General features: G+C 52.3%; 1 protein-coding gene across 1 annotated transcript in view; it reads left to right on the top strand.

Moving 5' to 3' along the window:
- LOC108928903 (glypican-3-like) overlaps positions 1–16506 on the top strand; it is an 80018-nt gene that overhangs the window by 52978 nt on the left and 10534 nt on the right. Inside the window, exons 6-7 of the mRNA XM_029257759.1 lie at positions 1158–1269; positions 14213–14405. Of these exons, the coding sequence (XP_029113592.1) occupies positions 1158–1269; positions 14213–14405 (305 nt within the window). The remainder of the gene's footprint in view (positions 1–1157; positions 1270–14212; positions 14406–16506) is intronic.

Consider the following 16506-nt stretch of genomic DNA (forward strand, 5'->3'; position numbering starts at 1 on the left):
TATACACTCACCCTCTCCAAATTTGATCTTATTGGCCCATAATACTAACTTCCACTGCAAAACAGTCAAGTTTCAGGGGTTTTTTTGGCCCAGGAAAGCCTGTTTTTCAAGATAGAGTGCTCAGCTTTTGACTGCCACTATACATGTTGACTTTGAGCTGGAACGCACATCCACAACTGAACAAGAGCTTTTTAAGCCACTGTGTGGGACACAGCTAATGTTCACTGTTCGGTGCTGCTGTGACTGGAGAATATTTCGACACGGCCGTTATCCACTGCTGTTAGAATGAGGGCACACGTGCTGTTATGCGGAATGAAGGCAGCTCCATTCTGTAGTGACAGCGGACGCTTCTAGGAATATGTTGGTTGCGTTCGTATCTGTTTCTGCTTAGTCTCGTAAAGGGCCTGCAATACACTTCGCCTGCTCCATCATTCAACACTGGGTGGCACAGCGAGTAGCGCTACTGTCTCACAGTGCCTGGGTAGTGCATGATGATGTGGGTTTGATCCCTGCTCGGTCTGTGTGGAGTTTGCATGTTCTTCCTGTGTCTGTGTGGGTTTCCTCCAGGTGCTCTGGTTTCCTCCCACAGTCCAAAGACATGTTGTTCAGGTTCACCCCATAGTGTGCGAGTGATAGAGAGACTGTGTTCCGCTGATGTGTGGATGAGTGACCCAGTGTAAGTAGTGTATCTAGCAGTGTAAGTCACCGCGGCGAATAAGGTGTGTGAGCTGGTAACACTACATAGAGTCCATTGGAAGTCGCTTTGGAGAAAAGCCTCTGCTGAAGAAATAAATGTGGATGTAGGTAATGTTACTGACTGAGGGCCCTCCCACAACAGGTTGCTGTGTTATTCACTGTGGTACCACGAGGTGGCGGTCATGTAATAGTGGAGAGAAGTGTAGAGGAGACTAGACCTCCCCTAGTAGTTGAGGTCATGTGAAGCTGTCTACCAACTGATATGTATGGTCATGAACAGCAAGGCACAGGATGAATGTCCTTCAGTGCTTTATGATGAAATGTACTTGTTTTGCCTCCATGTCTTCTTCCATTTTGCTCAGCTTTGACATTTCTTAGTGCTTTTATTTGTCCTGTCTTCCATTTTTCCTTTCCTACATCAGCATAAGACATCTCGTTCTCTGTTTGCTCCTGTGTCCTAGGTTTCCGTCTTCGGGTTCGAGGCGGGCGCAGCCACACAATCCAGAGTCCAAGATTAAAGTCCTGGAGCCAACCATGAGCCAGATCATTGACAAACTCAAGCACATCAACCAGGTGGGGTACAAAGGCAGGTAGCGGAGGGACGGTCGATCAGACGACCGTAGATAGGCTGTCGGAGGGCGAACCGCAGAGAACGATAGCGACAAGAATGATTTAGAGGCAGCAGATGGAAGAGGTTTGAATCACGGACAAACAGCAGTAACGACAACGTGTTTTGCTTGTATGCGCAGCTATTTATGTATATGGACAGGGAGATTGATATGTTTATGCACGTATATATAGCCGCACAAACGTGCATATCTCCAAGCAGACTTCCAGATGGTGAACAAACACGGTGCACTCCCCCTGCTAAGGGAGCTATTGTTAAGTTACTGTAGTCGTTTCATGCATAACCTTGTATGCCTTTTATTTGTAGTATGCCTCTGGTCGTTTGTTCAGCACCGTGTGTGAATGTGTGAGAAGAGTGCGCTATTAAAAATAAGTTGAACTGAATTGAAATATCAGCCACAGAGGCCCCGGTGTGTAGGCGCAGGAGATCGGTATTTTGGGTGTGGTGCTGGGGAAACAGACTGGCTGGACATGAGGGCCAGAAGAGCCAAATGCAAGCAGTCCCCGGATTACGAGCAAGCTCCGTTCCTAAGTCTGTCTTTAAGTCGGATTTTTATGCGAGTCGGAAAATTTAGGTATGGTGGATATCTAATATCGAGGGGGTGCGGTGGCGCGGCAGGCTTGGTTGGGTCCCGCTCTCTGGCGGGTCTGGGGTTCGAGTCCCGCTTGGGGTGCCTTGCGACGGACTGGTGTCCCATCCTGGGTGTGTCCCCTCCCTCTCCGGCCTCGTGCCCTGTGCTGCTGAGTTAGGCTTCGGTTTGCCTCGGGACAAGCGGCGACAGACTCTGTGTGGGTGGGTGGGTATCTAACATCAGTTAGTGAAATGTTTGTCTTAGTATAGTGTACCTTTTTATGCATAAAAAACATTAAAGAAACACCTCCGCATACACTAAAACACACACAATGTCTACAACCGCTTGTCCCGAGTGGGGTCGTGGCGAACCAAATCCTAACCCGGCAACACAGGGCGCAAAACATCTAAACTACACTAAAGCATCTTTAACATAATAAAACAGTATTAATAATAGTAATACAATGTAATGATAATAATAACAATAATAAATGTAACTCCATACAGTATTTATTATAGAGAGAGACAGAAAGAGATAATAATAATAAATGTTACTCGAGTATTTATAATAGGGAGAGAGAGAGGCATCAGGACAGAGCCCTTTTACATGCTCCATTATTTTTGCTTTGTCCTTTAAAATTGTCTCGATCGTTGACCGACTGCAGCCTAACGCTTTTCCGGCGTTCGTTGACGTTTCACCTTTTCCGGTCGCTTTATTATTTCCACTTTAGTTTCAGTCGTGATGGTTTTCCTTTTAGATTCACATTTATTCATTTAGCAGACGCTTTTCTCCAAGGCGACGTACATCTCAGAAATGTACTCACATTTATGCTTCGGTGCCGTGGTTATGAGGGTAAAAACAAAAATAATTACAGCCAAATACGGTTAGACACGAGACTCTGTTAACAGCAACGTGGTCCGACTGAAAAGAACCAAGTCTTTGTCCTACCTCGTGCCCATGCGCCCACGAGCCGATGAACCGCTACAGACGCGCGATGTTTTGATGCGCGTTGCAAAGCAGCGCCCGTTTGTAATTCCGAATCATTGCATGTAACTCAAATTTCTCACTTTAAGGGAGGTGGTTCGTAACTACGGGTTGTATGTAAGTCAGATGTTCGTAACCCGGGGACTGACTGTACGAGGCCTTCCCAGGGTCCCACTCAAACGTGCCTCTGAAAGTGTAGGGATGTTGTCACGGCAACAAACTCACTGCACGATGGCCGACGCGCACACCCTACAGGTGCTTTGGGGTGCCGAGCCCCAGTTCGGGATCGGCTAAGAACAAAATGCTTGCTCTTATTCCTACCCGCCGGTTCACAGGATGCTCGCTCGTCCTGTCCGTTTCTCTGTTGGATCTGACCGAGACGTATCTGATTGGCCGCGTCTGTGGGCTGAGGCGGAGTCACGTGCTGGCATGGTAGCAAGAGGGAAAGATCAGAAGCTATTCCTGAAAATGTTTTCACGGATAAAGGGATAGGTTCTGCCTCTTAATAGTCTCACACTATCTCCTCCTCTCCGCCCATCTGCCTTTAAGACAAATCTTCGACGCTTGTTCTGTTGAACTTCCAAGGCCTGGAGCATCGAGTGGCAGGAGACGCCGCTTAATCCGAGCTGTATGGGGGCCGAGGGATGCCGCGTTGAGCCCCAGCTCCATTCAGAGCTCCGCAGACTTCTCCATCTGCATCACAGCCCCATTCCCTTCTTCTGCACAAACAGGGGAGCGAGATCTAAGCCGAGCTCTCGGAACGGGGTGCTCCCTATCGGTGCCGCACCTCGACCCGTCCGCATTCGGGAGATGCGGGGCTTACCCGCTGACTGCGCACCTCTTCACGTGGGTTGAGCTCTCGGTGCGGCCGAGAAGCATTAGGAACCAAGAGATTCGGAGCATTTTGTTCCTTCTCGCAACTAACTGCGCATTTTATCCCATGAACACCCCCGATGGCTCACGGGGCCGAGAGTCCGATCGATGGTCCCGCGCGACCCCCCCGCGCTCACACGCAAGCGCTGAGACGGGCGGATCGGTGCCGTCGGAAGCTTGTCTCCATGTGCCGTCGTGTTTAACGTGTGGGCTGTGCTCCGACAAGCCGGACCGCTGCGGTCTTGGTGGATTATGTGCTCCGGAGGGTGACTGGCCTCTTTGTGCGAGACCGATTGCCAGCCAGCACCACCCCCACCACCGCTGGGCACGCACTGGCAAAGGTCCCCTCGTCCCCCAGAATTTGTTTGTTTGCTTATGCGCCATAAACACGCAGACATGTGGGCTGTCTCATCAGAGCATGCCGGAGCAGGAGGACAGAGGGGCCCTTGTTCTCACGCGTGGCTCCCGGGAGGAGCGGGAGCAGACGGCGGAGGAGGACGGAGAGCCCTGCTCAGTTAGCCGAAGAGACCGAGGGTGAGATGAGAAACAAACGATGGCGGTAACAGACAAACAAACAACTGGAAGGAGCAGGTTTGAGATGGTTTACCCTGCTTGCTCTGGCTCTGTGAGATCCTCGCTGCTGTTCCCCCTGCCCTGCCGTGGTAAGCCTCGCTCGTCTAAGGACGCAAATGGCCGAATGACAGCTAGAAGTCGGTCCAGGGCTCACCTGGAGTTTCGAAGCGTTACTGTGAATCGACGACGACTGCTGATGCTTGAAAAGGATCCAGTCAGCCAAATGCACAATGATGCATCTTTCTCGAGGGGTCAAGGGTCAGCCTGTCCCGACAACGAAGCACAGTTAGCAACTGTGTTCCTCTCAATGTGCCCAAGGCGATCAGTGACCACTTGGCTGCACTTTGCGACTTCTTTGTTTGCAACTAATCTACAAACTCATCCCTTGTCTGGGAATCTCGATGTGGCGCCATCCCTCCTGCGCCGAGTCCTCTTCCATCCCTCTCGGTGCACCTTCCCGAGTCCTCCTGCGCTTGCGTCCCTCCGTCACTGGCTCTTGACTCTGGAGCTCTAGTCACAATGAATGCATTTTGGTCTTTTTCAGTCAAGTGCCCTATCAGCTTACCTTCCCTTGCTCTGTACAAACCTGCCTTTGACTGAAGCCTCGGCACAGAGTAACCTTGTAGGGCACCGAGACCCCGGCAGCGTGGGGGGCCCCAGGGCAGCGGGGGGCTCCATGTGGGGCAGGACATACAGAGCACCGAGGGAGGGAGAAACGGCAAACGCTCAGACCGATCTTTGACTTTGCGGCCTTCGCCCCAGAGGCTGCTAGCAACTGTGTTGCGCAGACGCTGCTGATCTAATTAGGCCCGGATCAAAGTTTACGCTCCTTTGTCGAAATCGCCGGTGTTGTCGTTCGCTTTAGGAGGACGTATGTGCGGGATTTGGTCTTCCGTAGCTGCGCGCTGCTTCTGGCTTCCTCCGTTTTCCCAGTATGGGTGCGGTTGTCGAAGAAGCAGAGTCAGCTTGGCTCTGGATCAGAGGAGCTTTTCGCTTCATTCAGAAAGGTTTACGAAATGGGAAAGAAACGAATCCCAGGGAGCCTCCGCTCCTAAGACATGACGTCCTCGCACCTCGCGCCGCTGAGGTAATGCACGGCCGCAAGCGAGCCGAGAGAGAGCGGCGCTCTGCAAATGAGCTGAAAATATATCTTTTATTTATGTTATTTGATGTATTTGGACATGAAGCACTTCGCTCCCAGGAGTTCTGGTCCAGCTTGCGAGTGAAATCATTTATTTGGGCCACGGACTAGAGGAGAATATAAGCGCGTGGCCCTCTCCCTACCGTATTAACAAAAGAGGCCTGTTCCCGGCGGTAATAAATACCCTGGAACGGCCTCGGTGCAGGTGGAGCGCAGGGGAGCCGCGACTCTCAGCGGCTGGGATACGCAGGGAGCGTGACTGCGCTCAAGGTACCTCTCCAGCCTCGGGAGTTCGTAGGGGGGTTTGCGGCTTGACCGCAGCCCGTAGAACCACGAGCGTGGAGTTACGGAGCCGAAGGGAATTATCGCGGTGAGAGGTGCTCGGGGTGTTACCGCGATAGAGACCCGTGATGGATTGCGCCCCGATCTCTTCGTTCCGCTTGCTGTCCTTGCAAGGCTCCTGAGGGTCCGAAAGAATTTGTCAAGAGGGAGAGGCAATAAAGGTGTGCTTGTGTAGCGCCGCGGTGTCCTCCCTCTCTCTTCCGCCATCGCTCGCGCTGCAAACAGGAAGCCAAGACTTGCGCCCTGTCGATGCTTCTCGCTCACGGCGACGGTCTCTGGAAGTCAACCTTCAGCTGGAGGTGTGCGTGAGAACTGCTGTTTCCATCCCTCCCTCTGAATGCAGCCTCCCGTCCTCAATGCCCTCCAAAGCCAATTTGGGTTGCGCTCTATTTCAAATCCCCGCCACCTCCCTTGGCTGCCACCCCTTCTGTTCCTCTATCTTTCGCGGGAATGACTCTTTTCTCTCCTTACTCCTCCATTTGTCACTCCCCGTCTCCTCTCCCGACGGCCGTCGTCCCTTATTTGCTCTCAGAGTTCCCTCCGCCTGGTGATTCGTGACAAAGCCCAGGCATTCCTTGCATCTCCATGCCCTAATTAGAGCCAGGACCCCGGGGAAACCTTGCAGGTATGGCGGGAATTCAGCTCGGAAAGTTTTACCATGAATTGCATGTGCAGGGCCCGCAGTTTTATATGAGAGAACATGTTGGATTTGCTCTGTCCTCTCCCCAGGGACGTGGTAAACTCACTTGTCGACCATGTCCACCTTCGGCGTGTCTCTCTGCAGGAGAGCGCTGCACTTCCCTGATAAACTCCCCGCTCCGCTTTGCTACGTCGCCTTTGTTAAACCTGAAATTCTGAGAAACTTTCGAAATACGCACTATATCTGGCTCAGATGCTTTTTAAAATGCCGTGGAAAATCGTTAAAATAAGCAATTGATTAGTTCCCGAATGAACCTTTTAGAGCGTTTTTATGTGTTTCTCTGCACGAGTAGCTGGGTGTGTGTGTGTGTGTGTTTGTCCTGGATTGGGGTCTCAGTTATAGGAAGGGGGACACGCAGCTGGTTTTTTTAGTCTTCGGATCACGGTCATGATGCTTATCCAAATGCAGTCTGACACCTCGTATAAAAGCCATACTGCCCCCTCTAGTGAAGTGGGGGGTGCTGGGGGTGGGATGGACGGGACTTGTGTGTCTGTGTTTGGCTGACGTCCAGCGACAGCTTCTTGGTTTTACCCCCAGAGTTTTCTGCATTACACCTTCTTCTTCCTGACCGTCCTCATCATCCTCACTGTGTATCGTAGATCTCTGAATCTGAACCCCCCCATGCGATTTATCCATCAGTGTGTTCGCTTCATCCTCCTCCCATCCTGCTGTTCTGCCCTCGTGGGGGTCGGGGGGGTCAGACGGGCATGCGAAAGCCCTCTTCCTCCCAATTAGGACCACTGCTAATGATTTGCTCCCCCGCTGTCCCCTGGCTTCAGGGTAGAACTGAGGTCATCCTGGCCTCGAGGCCTCCCCACACCCCTACACAACCATACGCGCCAAAACCCACACCCATTCGCTTCCACCATATCCGCAGGATTTAGCACGTTGAGCTTATAAAAACCTCACGGACCGATGACGGAAAACAGCCGCTCCACCAGTCCTACGCAGCGATCCCTTCGGGTCTTCGGGGCCGGGGTTCGGTCGTACCACCAACCGTGCGGTTCGCTGCACCCCGTCGTCTTCTGCAGCATCGCACGACCCCTGCCACATGTTCTCAGGCTGGATGGTGCGATCTATCAGTGACGCTAGGCCCATAGCCCGGAGTCCTTGCTCCACGCGTCACTTGGACTCCAGCTCGACCTCCTCCTTTGTGACTTAAGCAATTTTAAAAACATTTAAAATAAGGTAAAAGGATGGAACGGAGCAGCGACAGCAGTGGTAATTACAGCACTGAGAAGACTAATGAACTATTTGAGGAATGCTGAACCGGGGGGTGTGGGATGGGCCCGGTCCTCCTTTCTCCATAGATCACGGTGTCAGCCGACACAGCAGAGAGGGCGGGTGCCACGCACGCTGCTTTTATGGCCTGCGCTTATTTCTCCGGAGTGCCGTATCGCCACAGTCCACTCCATTCCTCCTCGCTGAGTCAATAAAGCTGTGGCAGCTTGAGTTTCTCAAGCTGCGCTTTCCCAGGCTGAATCTCAGTGTTGTGGGCCTGTGTTAGCCGTCAGTCAGTCCAGAGCGAAACATGAGCCCCACGCCGGGTCGGGGGTCGCACTTCCTGCTTCCTGCCTCTCTCGGTCATCATCGGTGGACCTTCCCACAGGGTTATGTGGCATTTCTCTCCTCCTGTGCTCCCCCCCCCCCCCCCCCATTGCTTCCTCTCTGTTTCCCTGTTTGTATCTATGGGCAGCAGGTAGCACCACGAACATCGGTCTTCTTCAGCAGAGACTGAGGGATCAGTGGAGGGGCCCAGGGAGTGGGTAGAGCTGTCAGCTTGCAGTCAAAGTCCCTGAGTTCAAAGCCCCACTCCCACTGCGGTACCCAGGAGCAAAGGGTTTATACGCTGAATTGCCGCAATAAAAATTACCGACCTGTTTAAAGGGGTAAATCATCGCAAGTTGCTTAGTGCACCAACCCAACAGGTATGTGGACAAAGACATTAGCTAAATAATGGTGAACGAGAACAGTAATAATGTTATTATAATAACAGATGCTATATCGAGTTCCCAAACAGGACAAATTTTTGTATTGTCGCATCAGAAGCGTAATGAGAGTTGACTGGTTTCACCAAACAGCTGCTGGTTTCTTTTACATGTACAGATTAAAAGAAAAATCAATCAAATCAACTATATGATAATTACTGTGAAAATAATTACTCTGTGTGTTTTATGGTACTCTGTACAGACACCCCTTGATTTACGCAAATAGACTGTTCTTCAACTTCAAGTCAAAAGTTACGCATGTCAGATTCCCCTCCTCCCCCACCATTTAACAAAGGCTACCCTACTCTAGTCTACCCTACCTAACCCTTCCCTAACCCTCCCCTACGCTACCCTACCCTACCCAAACCCTACCCTACCCTACTTTACTCTACCCTAACCCTACTCTACCCTACCTGACCCTACCCTTCCCTACCCTACTCTACCCTACCCTAACCCACCCTAACCCTACCCTACCCTACTGTACTCTACTCTACCTAGGCATTTGTTGTACACACAGGTATAAAACATTACACAATATAATTCTATAGTAAATGTCACCTGTATTAGATGCCTGTCATATTGTTGTTTTCATGCCAGCTGTTCCTTTCACATGCTCCTTTATACGTGCAGCATCCTTAACTATCGTATTCACAGTCGATACAGCTAAACTTGGTTCCCGTGCTATAGACCATAATCTTTGTCCACATTCATATTTCCTTATTATTTTCAATTTCATCTCCAAATCGGTTGCTGTACGCTTGCGGGACGCTTCTCGTCCTCCTTCAAGTGCACATTTACCACCAGGCATTGTGAATAATGAAAAGGGTAAAAAAAAAAAAAATATGGGAAAAAAAGCAGTACACTAAGGAAAGGAGATGCGTTCATGGCTCAAAACACGCGGGAACTGGGGAGATGCAGCTTCCCGCCTTGTCTGGCTGCTCTGACTTGCGCTTAACGTATTTCAGGTGTTTTGCGTAAAGTAAAAGCGCTATCCGTAAATAGCGTGTATGCCGGGAATTTTTTTTACGTAAATCCGGATTTACGAGAGTCAAATTTACGTAAGTAGAGGGGTGTCTGTACTCTTTACTGTACTGCACAAATGTACGCGTGTTCGCTGGGATTACCCATGCTGTGTTGCAGAGCCCAGTGCCCGTTCCCAATAGGTGTGTGATCATGAGACCACGGCGATGGTCTGGTGACGCCGGGCGGCGGCTCTGCGCCCAGTCAGCTGCACCACATGACTGTGAGAACCTCGGGGATAACGTGTCAACAGGAATAGCAGCAAACAAGCTCGACTTGTCTGCACCCCTAATCTGATTTGGGAACCATTGGTGGCAAAGCAACGGGGGGAGTTTTTAGCTGTAACGCTGCAAAACGGCAACAAACGGCCGCATTCACACACACGAACACCCAGATACAGACACGTGAAAGCATAATGCCGTTTTCATTAAAAGAACAAACCGTATTCTCCTACAGCACGGAGCATTTGTCTACAAGATACGCGAATGATTCTGTGGGCGTGTCTGTTATCGGGATTATTATGACCAATAATTTAGTTACTGGGCTGATTAAAAATAACGAGGGAAAAAAACTTTCCAATAACTGTGTGGACCAAAGTACAAAAAAAACAATCGCGTGATTTCGGATGGAGGTAAAGGCGAAGGCTAAAGTGATAAAATGAACACGTTAAAATTAGCCTGAAACCTCCACCCACCGTCATACCCCCGTGTTCAGCAGAGGCCGTGCGGCGCCCATCCCAGGGCCCAAGGAGCTCGAGGGCGGTTCTCTCCAGTGGAGCCCGCTCCAGAACTTTCCGTGAGTCATTCGGCGAAAATGCGGCTAATTTCTCGTACTTTTCCTCAGGTATTCCCAATAATCATAACAGCCCACCGAGAGCCCCGTCCACTGTTTATATCACACAGCTGCTGCTCAGGCAGCGCTTGCAGACTGGCTGCCCGTGTGTGTGTGTGTGTGTGTGCGTGTGTGCGCGCGCAATGTGACCCCTGACTCTGCTGAAACGCATTTAAACGCACTCATTAAAGAGATGCTGAAGAATTGTAACGGGGAGACGAGAGAGCTCGCAGCCGCCAGCAGCGAGGCACGGTGGGTCGCTGTGCGTAACGCAGGAGAACGACCACGACACGGCACGGCGCAGCAAACGGCACAACGGCCGCTAGAGCTGCAGGGTAATGCGCGCATCACGAATGATTCCTGTTCGACTTTAAGCCGAGACACTGAGGCTTCTACCCGCTCGATTCTCTGCGTTTGCTGTGGCTTTTTTCTGGAAATTTCCAGGAATTTGCGGTGGACGACTGGTAGCGGCCGAGTGTTGCGGAGGCGGTCTGCACAAGTCCGTCGGCAGGGTCCCCGTGCGCTCCCTCGCGAGGCCCCCGCTGAGCTGCCCTGCCCCCTCCAAGCAGCGCTGTGTCCCAGGATCACATGCGCCCGTTGTTTCGGTGGCGTGAGGATCAGGCGGAGGAGCCTCGCGGTGGCGCTGTCACTCGATTCTGCTTTAGAGCTCGACGAGGGGTCGATGCGCTGACGCGGCAGGGCCCGAGCGACAGGCCTAAGGCCCGAGAGGCCGCTGTGTCATCTTACCCACCCTTCTCCGGGGCAAAACGTCACGGCGGCGCGATCGCTTTTCCACATTTGCACACGTTCTACTGGGCTCGCCACCATCCACATCTGATCGCGCAGTGCCCCGGTCACGTTGGCGGAGGGAGACCGCACAGCCCCGAGAGGTTGGCTGTCAGCGGTGCTGTTAAGTGCCATGCGCTCGGCGGGCCTCTTTGGCGCTTTGAGGACGGCTCCACCACACGCCTTTCCTCCGCATGGCTTCTACCGCTTAAGCGCTAACATTAACAGAACCTGCCGCCTTGCGCTCTGCCACACCGTCTCGCGAGGTCTCGGTCTCGATTGCCCTCCTGCTGCCGTCTGGCTTTTTTTTGCGTTCGCAGCTGCATTGTTAAGCAATGAAAACTGCTGCTTCCTTTGTCATCCAGCCCGAGTTATTTATTTCACTGTTTCTTCCTCTTCCTTTCCATTTTGTGTTTTATCGTCCCGAATTCCCGGACTGGATAGCTGAGGTTTTTTTTTTATTCCCCCTACTCCTGCAGTGTGCTTGGTGTGCCGCTGCGTGTTGTGCCCTGCCGCCACAGTACAGTGAGCGAAGGGTCAGTGGAAATAGCTTTGAGACACGGGTGCAGGTGCCCCCACCCTCCCCCCCCCGTGAGGTGCTGGCCCATCTCCTCGACGAACAGATGTGTCACCGTCTCTTCTGCTTCGTTTTTAAAGAAGTCGTCCGGTTGCGAGGTTTGCGCTGCCTTTACGACTGCAGCTGCGATGGGTGTTTGCTCAGTTTGCGGAACACGCCTCCACCCGTGGTCTTTCTCCAATGCCAGGCAATGGAGACAAGAAAAAAAAAAATCCAAGCACCACCAGTAAGCCCGCTCTGGTGTATCGCTACCAAATTAATCACAATCTGTCATTGCGCTGAAGCCTGAGGGAGGGAGGGGGCTCCTGTTTATTCGTGAACTCAGCCATGGAAAGGCAGTTGTACGGGGTGTACTTGGTGGAACCAGCAGATGGCGCCGTTCGAAGTGCGGCTCCCTGCTTCGCGCGGCCTCTAATGGATTTCCTGCCGCTACGCTAACGCCGTTTAGCATCACGCTGGAAGCATGGCCTGCGCCTTCCCCGTTTCCATTCGGTCCATTTTTTTTTCGTTAATGTCCGCGCGCGAATCGGCCCTCCGATTCCCTTTAAAGCGAAACCGCGGGCGAGTCTGAGTTCCATCAAAAACGGGCAGTTCTGCAGGGGTATTTCACTCCGGGCAAAATCTTTGGCTCCCTACGTATAAACAGAAATATAAACGTTTATCCGACAGCGAACCCAAATTGCCGGTTGCGTCGTCTAAAAGCCTCTTACGGAATTTCCGGCCGCAGCGGTTTAAGCGAAGTCTGTCGGAAGACGAAGTGCTTTCACGAGAACAAAGTGAAACGATGTCGAGCGTAGATCTTGGGGTGTTGTTCGTTGTCCAAACAGGCACGCTGGGACTTTCAATAGCGGTTACTTAAGTCGCGGAGGAAATTCCGTATCCCGTAAAGCCTGAGATCGCTGTAAATGAAACATTAGTCATGAAGTTTACAGGATTGTTTATCGTTTGAATAATGCAGGTATATTTATGTATTCCCTCAATTTTGTCCCTCTCGAGTCCCGGCAGCTCGCCAGTTCTAGATCCGAGGCAGTTTTACGGATATCGTTTGTTCTCTAATGTGGCTGCCCAGCGCGGGCCACATCTGAACTCAATTTTCTCCGTTAGAAAACAAGCAGACGACGACAACAACCCGTGCTCGTGCCGAAATGTACGGGGAAGGAAGTGGAAGCGAGGAGGAAAAAGATGGCGAGCGCAATAATGGACGGGACGACGTGCCGGAAGAAGGAACGACGCGGCGCGCGACGTAGTTGGAGGGGCCGTTTCTTGGCGTGTTCCTCTGCAACTTTCCCGTCTTCTCAGAAATGTTTGTAACGCGGGAATGGATGTCGGGTGGAAGCGGACGTTCGCTCGCCGGTGTTCGGGCCACCTCGACCGCGGTGGGGAAGTTGGGGAGAACTTGTTGGAGGGTGGCTTCCAGCATGATGAACTCCAGCCGTCACCGCGTGTAAACATCCCTGGTGCAGACGCATTTCCAGCTGTCACCTCTCGGAGTTATTGCCATAATTCCTCATGCCTTCATCTGACACTTTAAACCCACGTTTTAAACACACGAACCGTGGTACCCTTTGGTCCACTTCTGGACAAGATGGTTTTGATGCTGTGTTTACGATTAGCTCCGACTTTGAGGATTAATGATGGCTTCCCCAGTCTAAACCCCTTTGCAAATAAAAACCCTTCCCTTCGGCCTTTTAACGTTTACTTCTATTTTACCTGTCTGTGGAATGGCGGAGTCTGTGTGCAGCTGCTTCTATGGTACCGTGTACTCCGTTGGCACCGGGGGTGTTTGTTTTTTTGCCTCGCTTATCCGTCTTATTCACAGACATCTGCCCAAAGCCAAGGCTGGGGCCAAGAACAACACGATGCTTTTAGCGTTCGGCATTCTGCTTCAACCAGGAAATTATACGTGTTTATTGGACGGCAGGGTAGTTTTCAGCTGGGAAACTCTGCAGACTCTGTGAATAACCGCGATCGTTGCAGACACCCGATTAAAATGCATTGCGTGTGACCGGCTTCCCTGCGCGGCCGTGGCGCGGCTCGGCTCGGCTCGGAAGGAAGACTCCGGGAGCGTGGCTTTAGGGCAGGAATCTAGCAGGCCCTGCCCCCTGAGGTCTGATCAGCCCGGGGCTTTAACATCCCCCCACATGGTCTGCTATCATCATTTATTTTTAACATTAATCACTAGAGCTGGAAGACTTCAGCCGCAGGGGTTTTCAAAGTGTGAGTCCCACACCCTGGTATGCTAATGTCAGAGGGAGATATACGGCAGCTCGTTGCGGAACCAGACCCGTGACCTCGAGGCTGTCGGTTTGACTCCGAGTAGGCACCCTAAGCACGTGCCCTTGAGCAAAGATGATTAACCTGAACTTTTCCGGTAATCTACGCTCACTCTGCCAAAACGCCACATCTAAGCTTCTCCTTTCTCTTCCTGTTGTTCTCCCTCACCCTCCTGCTCTGCCTTTTCTTCCTCTACCCCCGTCCCTCCTCTTTCATCGTTGTCCTCAGCTGCTGCACCTAGTCACGGCGCCCGAGAGACGGTGGCAGGCGCAGTCGGGACGAGGAGCGGCGGAACGGGGCCGTGAGGTCCGTTGGGGAGAAGAGGGCTTGGAAAGCGGTGACTGCGATGATGAAGATGAGTGCGGCGGGGCCTCGGGACTGGGGCCGCCCCCTCGACACAGGCGTCTGCGCATATTTGGAGGTGAAAACGCCCTTCGGTCGCCCTCGCCCCCAGTCTATGCAGTAATGTGTACTGTGTCTGGGTATTTCGCCCTGCGGCATCCGGGGCCGCGACTGCACTTAGCACACCTGTCGTCAGCCCAATTAAGGGAACGGGACACGATCGCGTCAGCATCGCGTTCAGCCTCTAAGACTATCGCTGGCGTCTTCGGAATGTTGTCCGAGTTTGTTTATGTGCGCAACGTATGATGTGAGCGGGTACCTGTCGGATGCTTTCACGAGCGGATGAACTGAGCGGACGGAGCTGCTGTGTGGCCACGGGGAGGGGTGGAGGGGAGTCGTCTGTCATCCTGATAAAGCGAGAGGAGGCCGTCTATCCAGGCCAGCCAACCCCCGCTGCCGGCAGGGTCAGCCTGATAACCCCACCTGGAATGCTCTAAATCTGTCCCGGTGACTAAAAGCCTGCAACCCCTGTTCATCTGTGAATCAACAGCTCCTCTGAACACCCCACCCCATTCCCTCCTCCTGTGGACTTCCCCAGCAGATGTAGCAGGACCACCGCAGGTCAGCAGAGCTATTCCAGGACAGGGCCCTGACACTCTCCGTGTCGGTCTGTGTCAGAAGGGCTCTGAAGGCATCGATCATCCCTCCTCTGGATGTGTGGCCTGGATACCGGGCTTCTCGTATGCTGTATGGTCTTATGGGAGAGGGAAACTGTTCTAACCTGCTCCAAAATAAAAAGACAAGCAAACAGAATAGAGGGAATTAGATTAAATAAATGCCATGCAGGGACAGCATGATAGTTTTGCAGTTTGCAATCAGAAAACCCGGGTTCGAATACTGTAGTACCAGCCTTGCATTGTGAAAATGCTGCAGCTGTGTAAATAGGTAAACTACTGTAAATAGCTTAGTTTACAAACTGCAAATAGCTTTGTCTACACATTAGGGGTGGCTAATAGTGTAAGTTAGCACTGCTGCTTATGGATCCAAAGGTTGTTGGTTTAAATCCCACCTACTGCTGTACTACCCTTGAACAAGGAACTTACCCTGAATTTACACACACATTGTCTGAACCGCTTGTCCCATACGGGGTCGCGGGGAGCCGGAGCCTAACCCAGAGGGCACACCCAGGATGGGACGCCAGTCCATTGCAAGGCACCCCAAGCGGGACTCGAATCCCAGACCCACCGGAGAGCAGGACCCGGTCCATCCCACTGCACCACTGTGCCCCCCTCTACCCTAAATTGCTCCAGTAAAATTGCCCAGCTGGATAAATGGGTTAATAGTTGTAGGTCGGTTAACTTTGCCAATCTCTCTGGAGAAAAGTGTTAGATGACCATAACAACGTATTATTATAAGGTGCCATGAAGAAAAGCATAAGTGAAGTGAACAAATAATACATGTATGGAAAAGGGCGTGAAACCGTGCCGAACACCTTCGTCATCCACGCGCCTCTCGGCGCTTCGCGTCTTTCGCACCCGTGTTTGAAGGCCAGAGGTGGAGGAGCACAAACCAGCTGTGCACCTGGCGCGATGATCATTGTACGTGACTTTGCATCCGTCTTTAAGTGTGCTTCTCAAGGTGTGTGTGCGCGTGTGTCTCTCTGAGGATAAAAATGGAAAAGGAGGAAAGACCAGCACGATGCTCGTGTGAAACTCTATACGTGCGTCCTCTACGTCCGTGAGCCCGGCGTTCCCACAATGCCCTCGGCTCTGCCATTCAGGTCCGCGTCGCTCTCTGGCAGACGCGCACAATGGGCCCGCGCTGATCCCACTGGTGCACCCGCCGCCCTGCTCATAACAAAGCTGCTGCCTTCTTTTCTTCTTTTCAGTAATGCCAAGAGGAACAGGCGACTGAACGGGAGGGTTGGGGGGGGGGGGGGGCATAAACGTGCTGAAACGTTACCACAGCCGAATGTGACGCATTTGGGTGCGTAGGCCTCTCGGGCCCGTACGTCTCCAGCTTGTCTTTTGTGTGCGTGGTCTTCTGGGATTTCACCCCCTCCCCAACACAAAGCCCTCAGCAGACATTAGGTCACTGGAAGCCCTGCAGATTGAGGGCCCCTCCAGCCGTTCATCTCCGCGAGGAGGTGAGCGTAACACGGGCCCGGAAGAAACGTGCAG

This window comes from Scleropages formosus, chromosome 14 (genome assembly GCF_900964775.1).
Source record: "Scleropages formosus chromosome 14, fSclFor1.1, whole genome shotgun sequence".
Lineage (NCBI taxonomy): Eukaryota > Metazoa > Chordata > Actinopteri > Osteoglossiformes > Osteoglossidae > Scleropages > Scleropages formosus.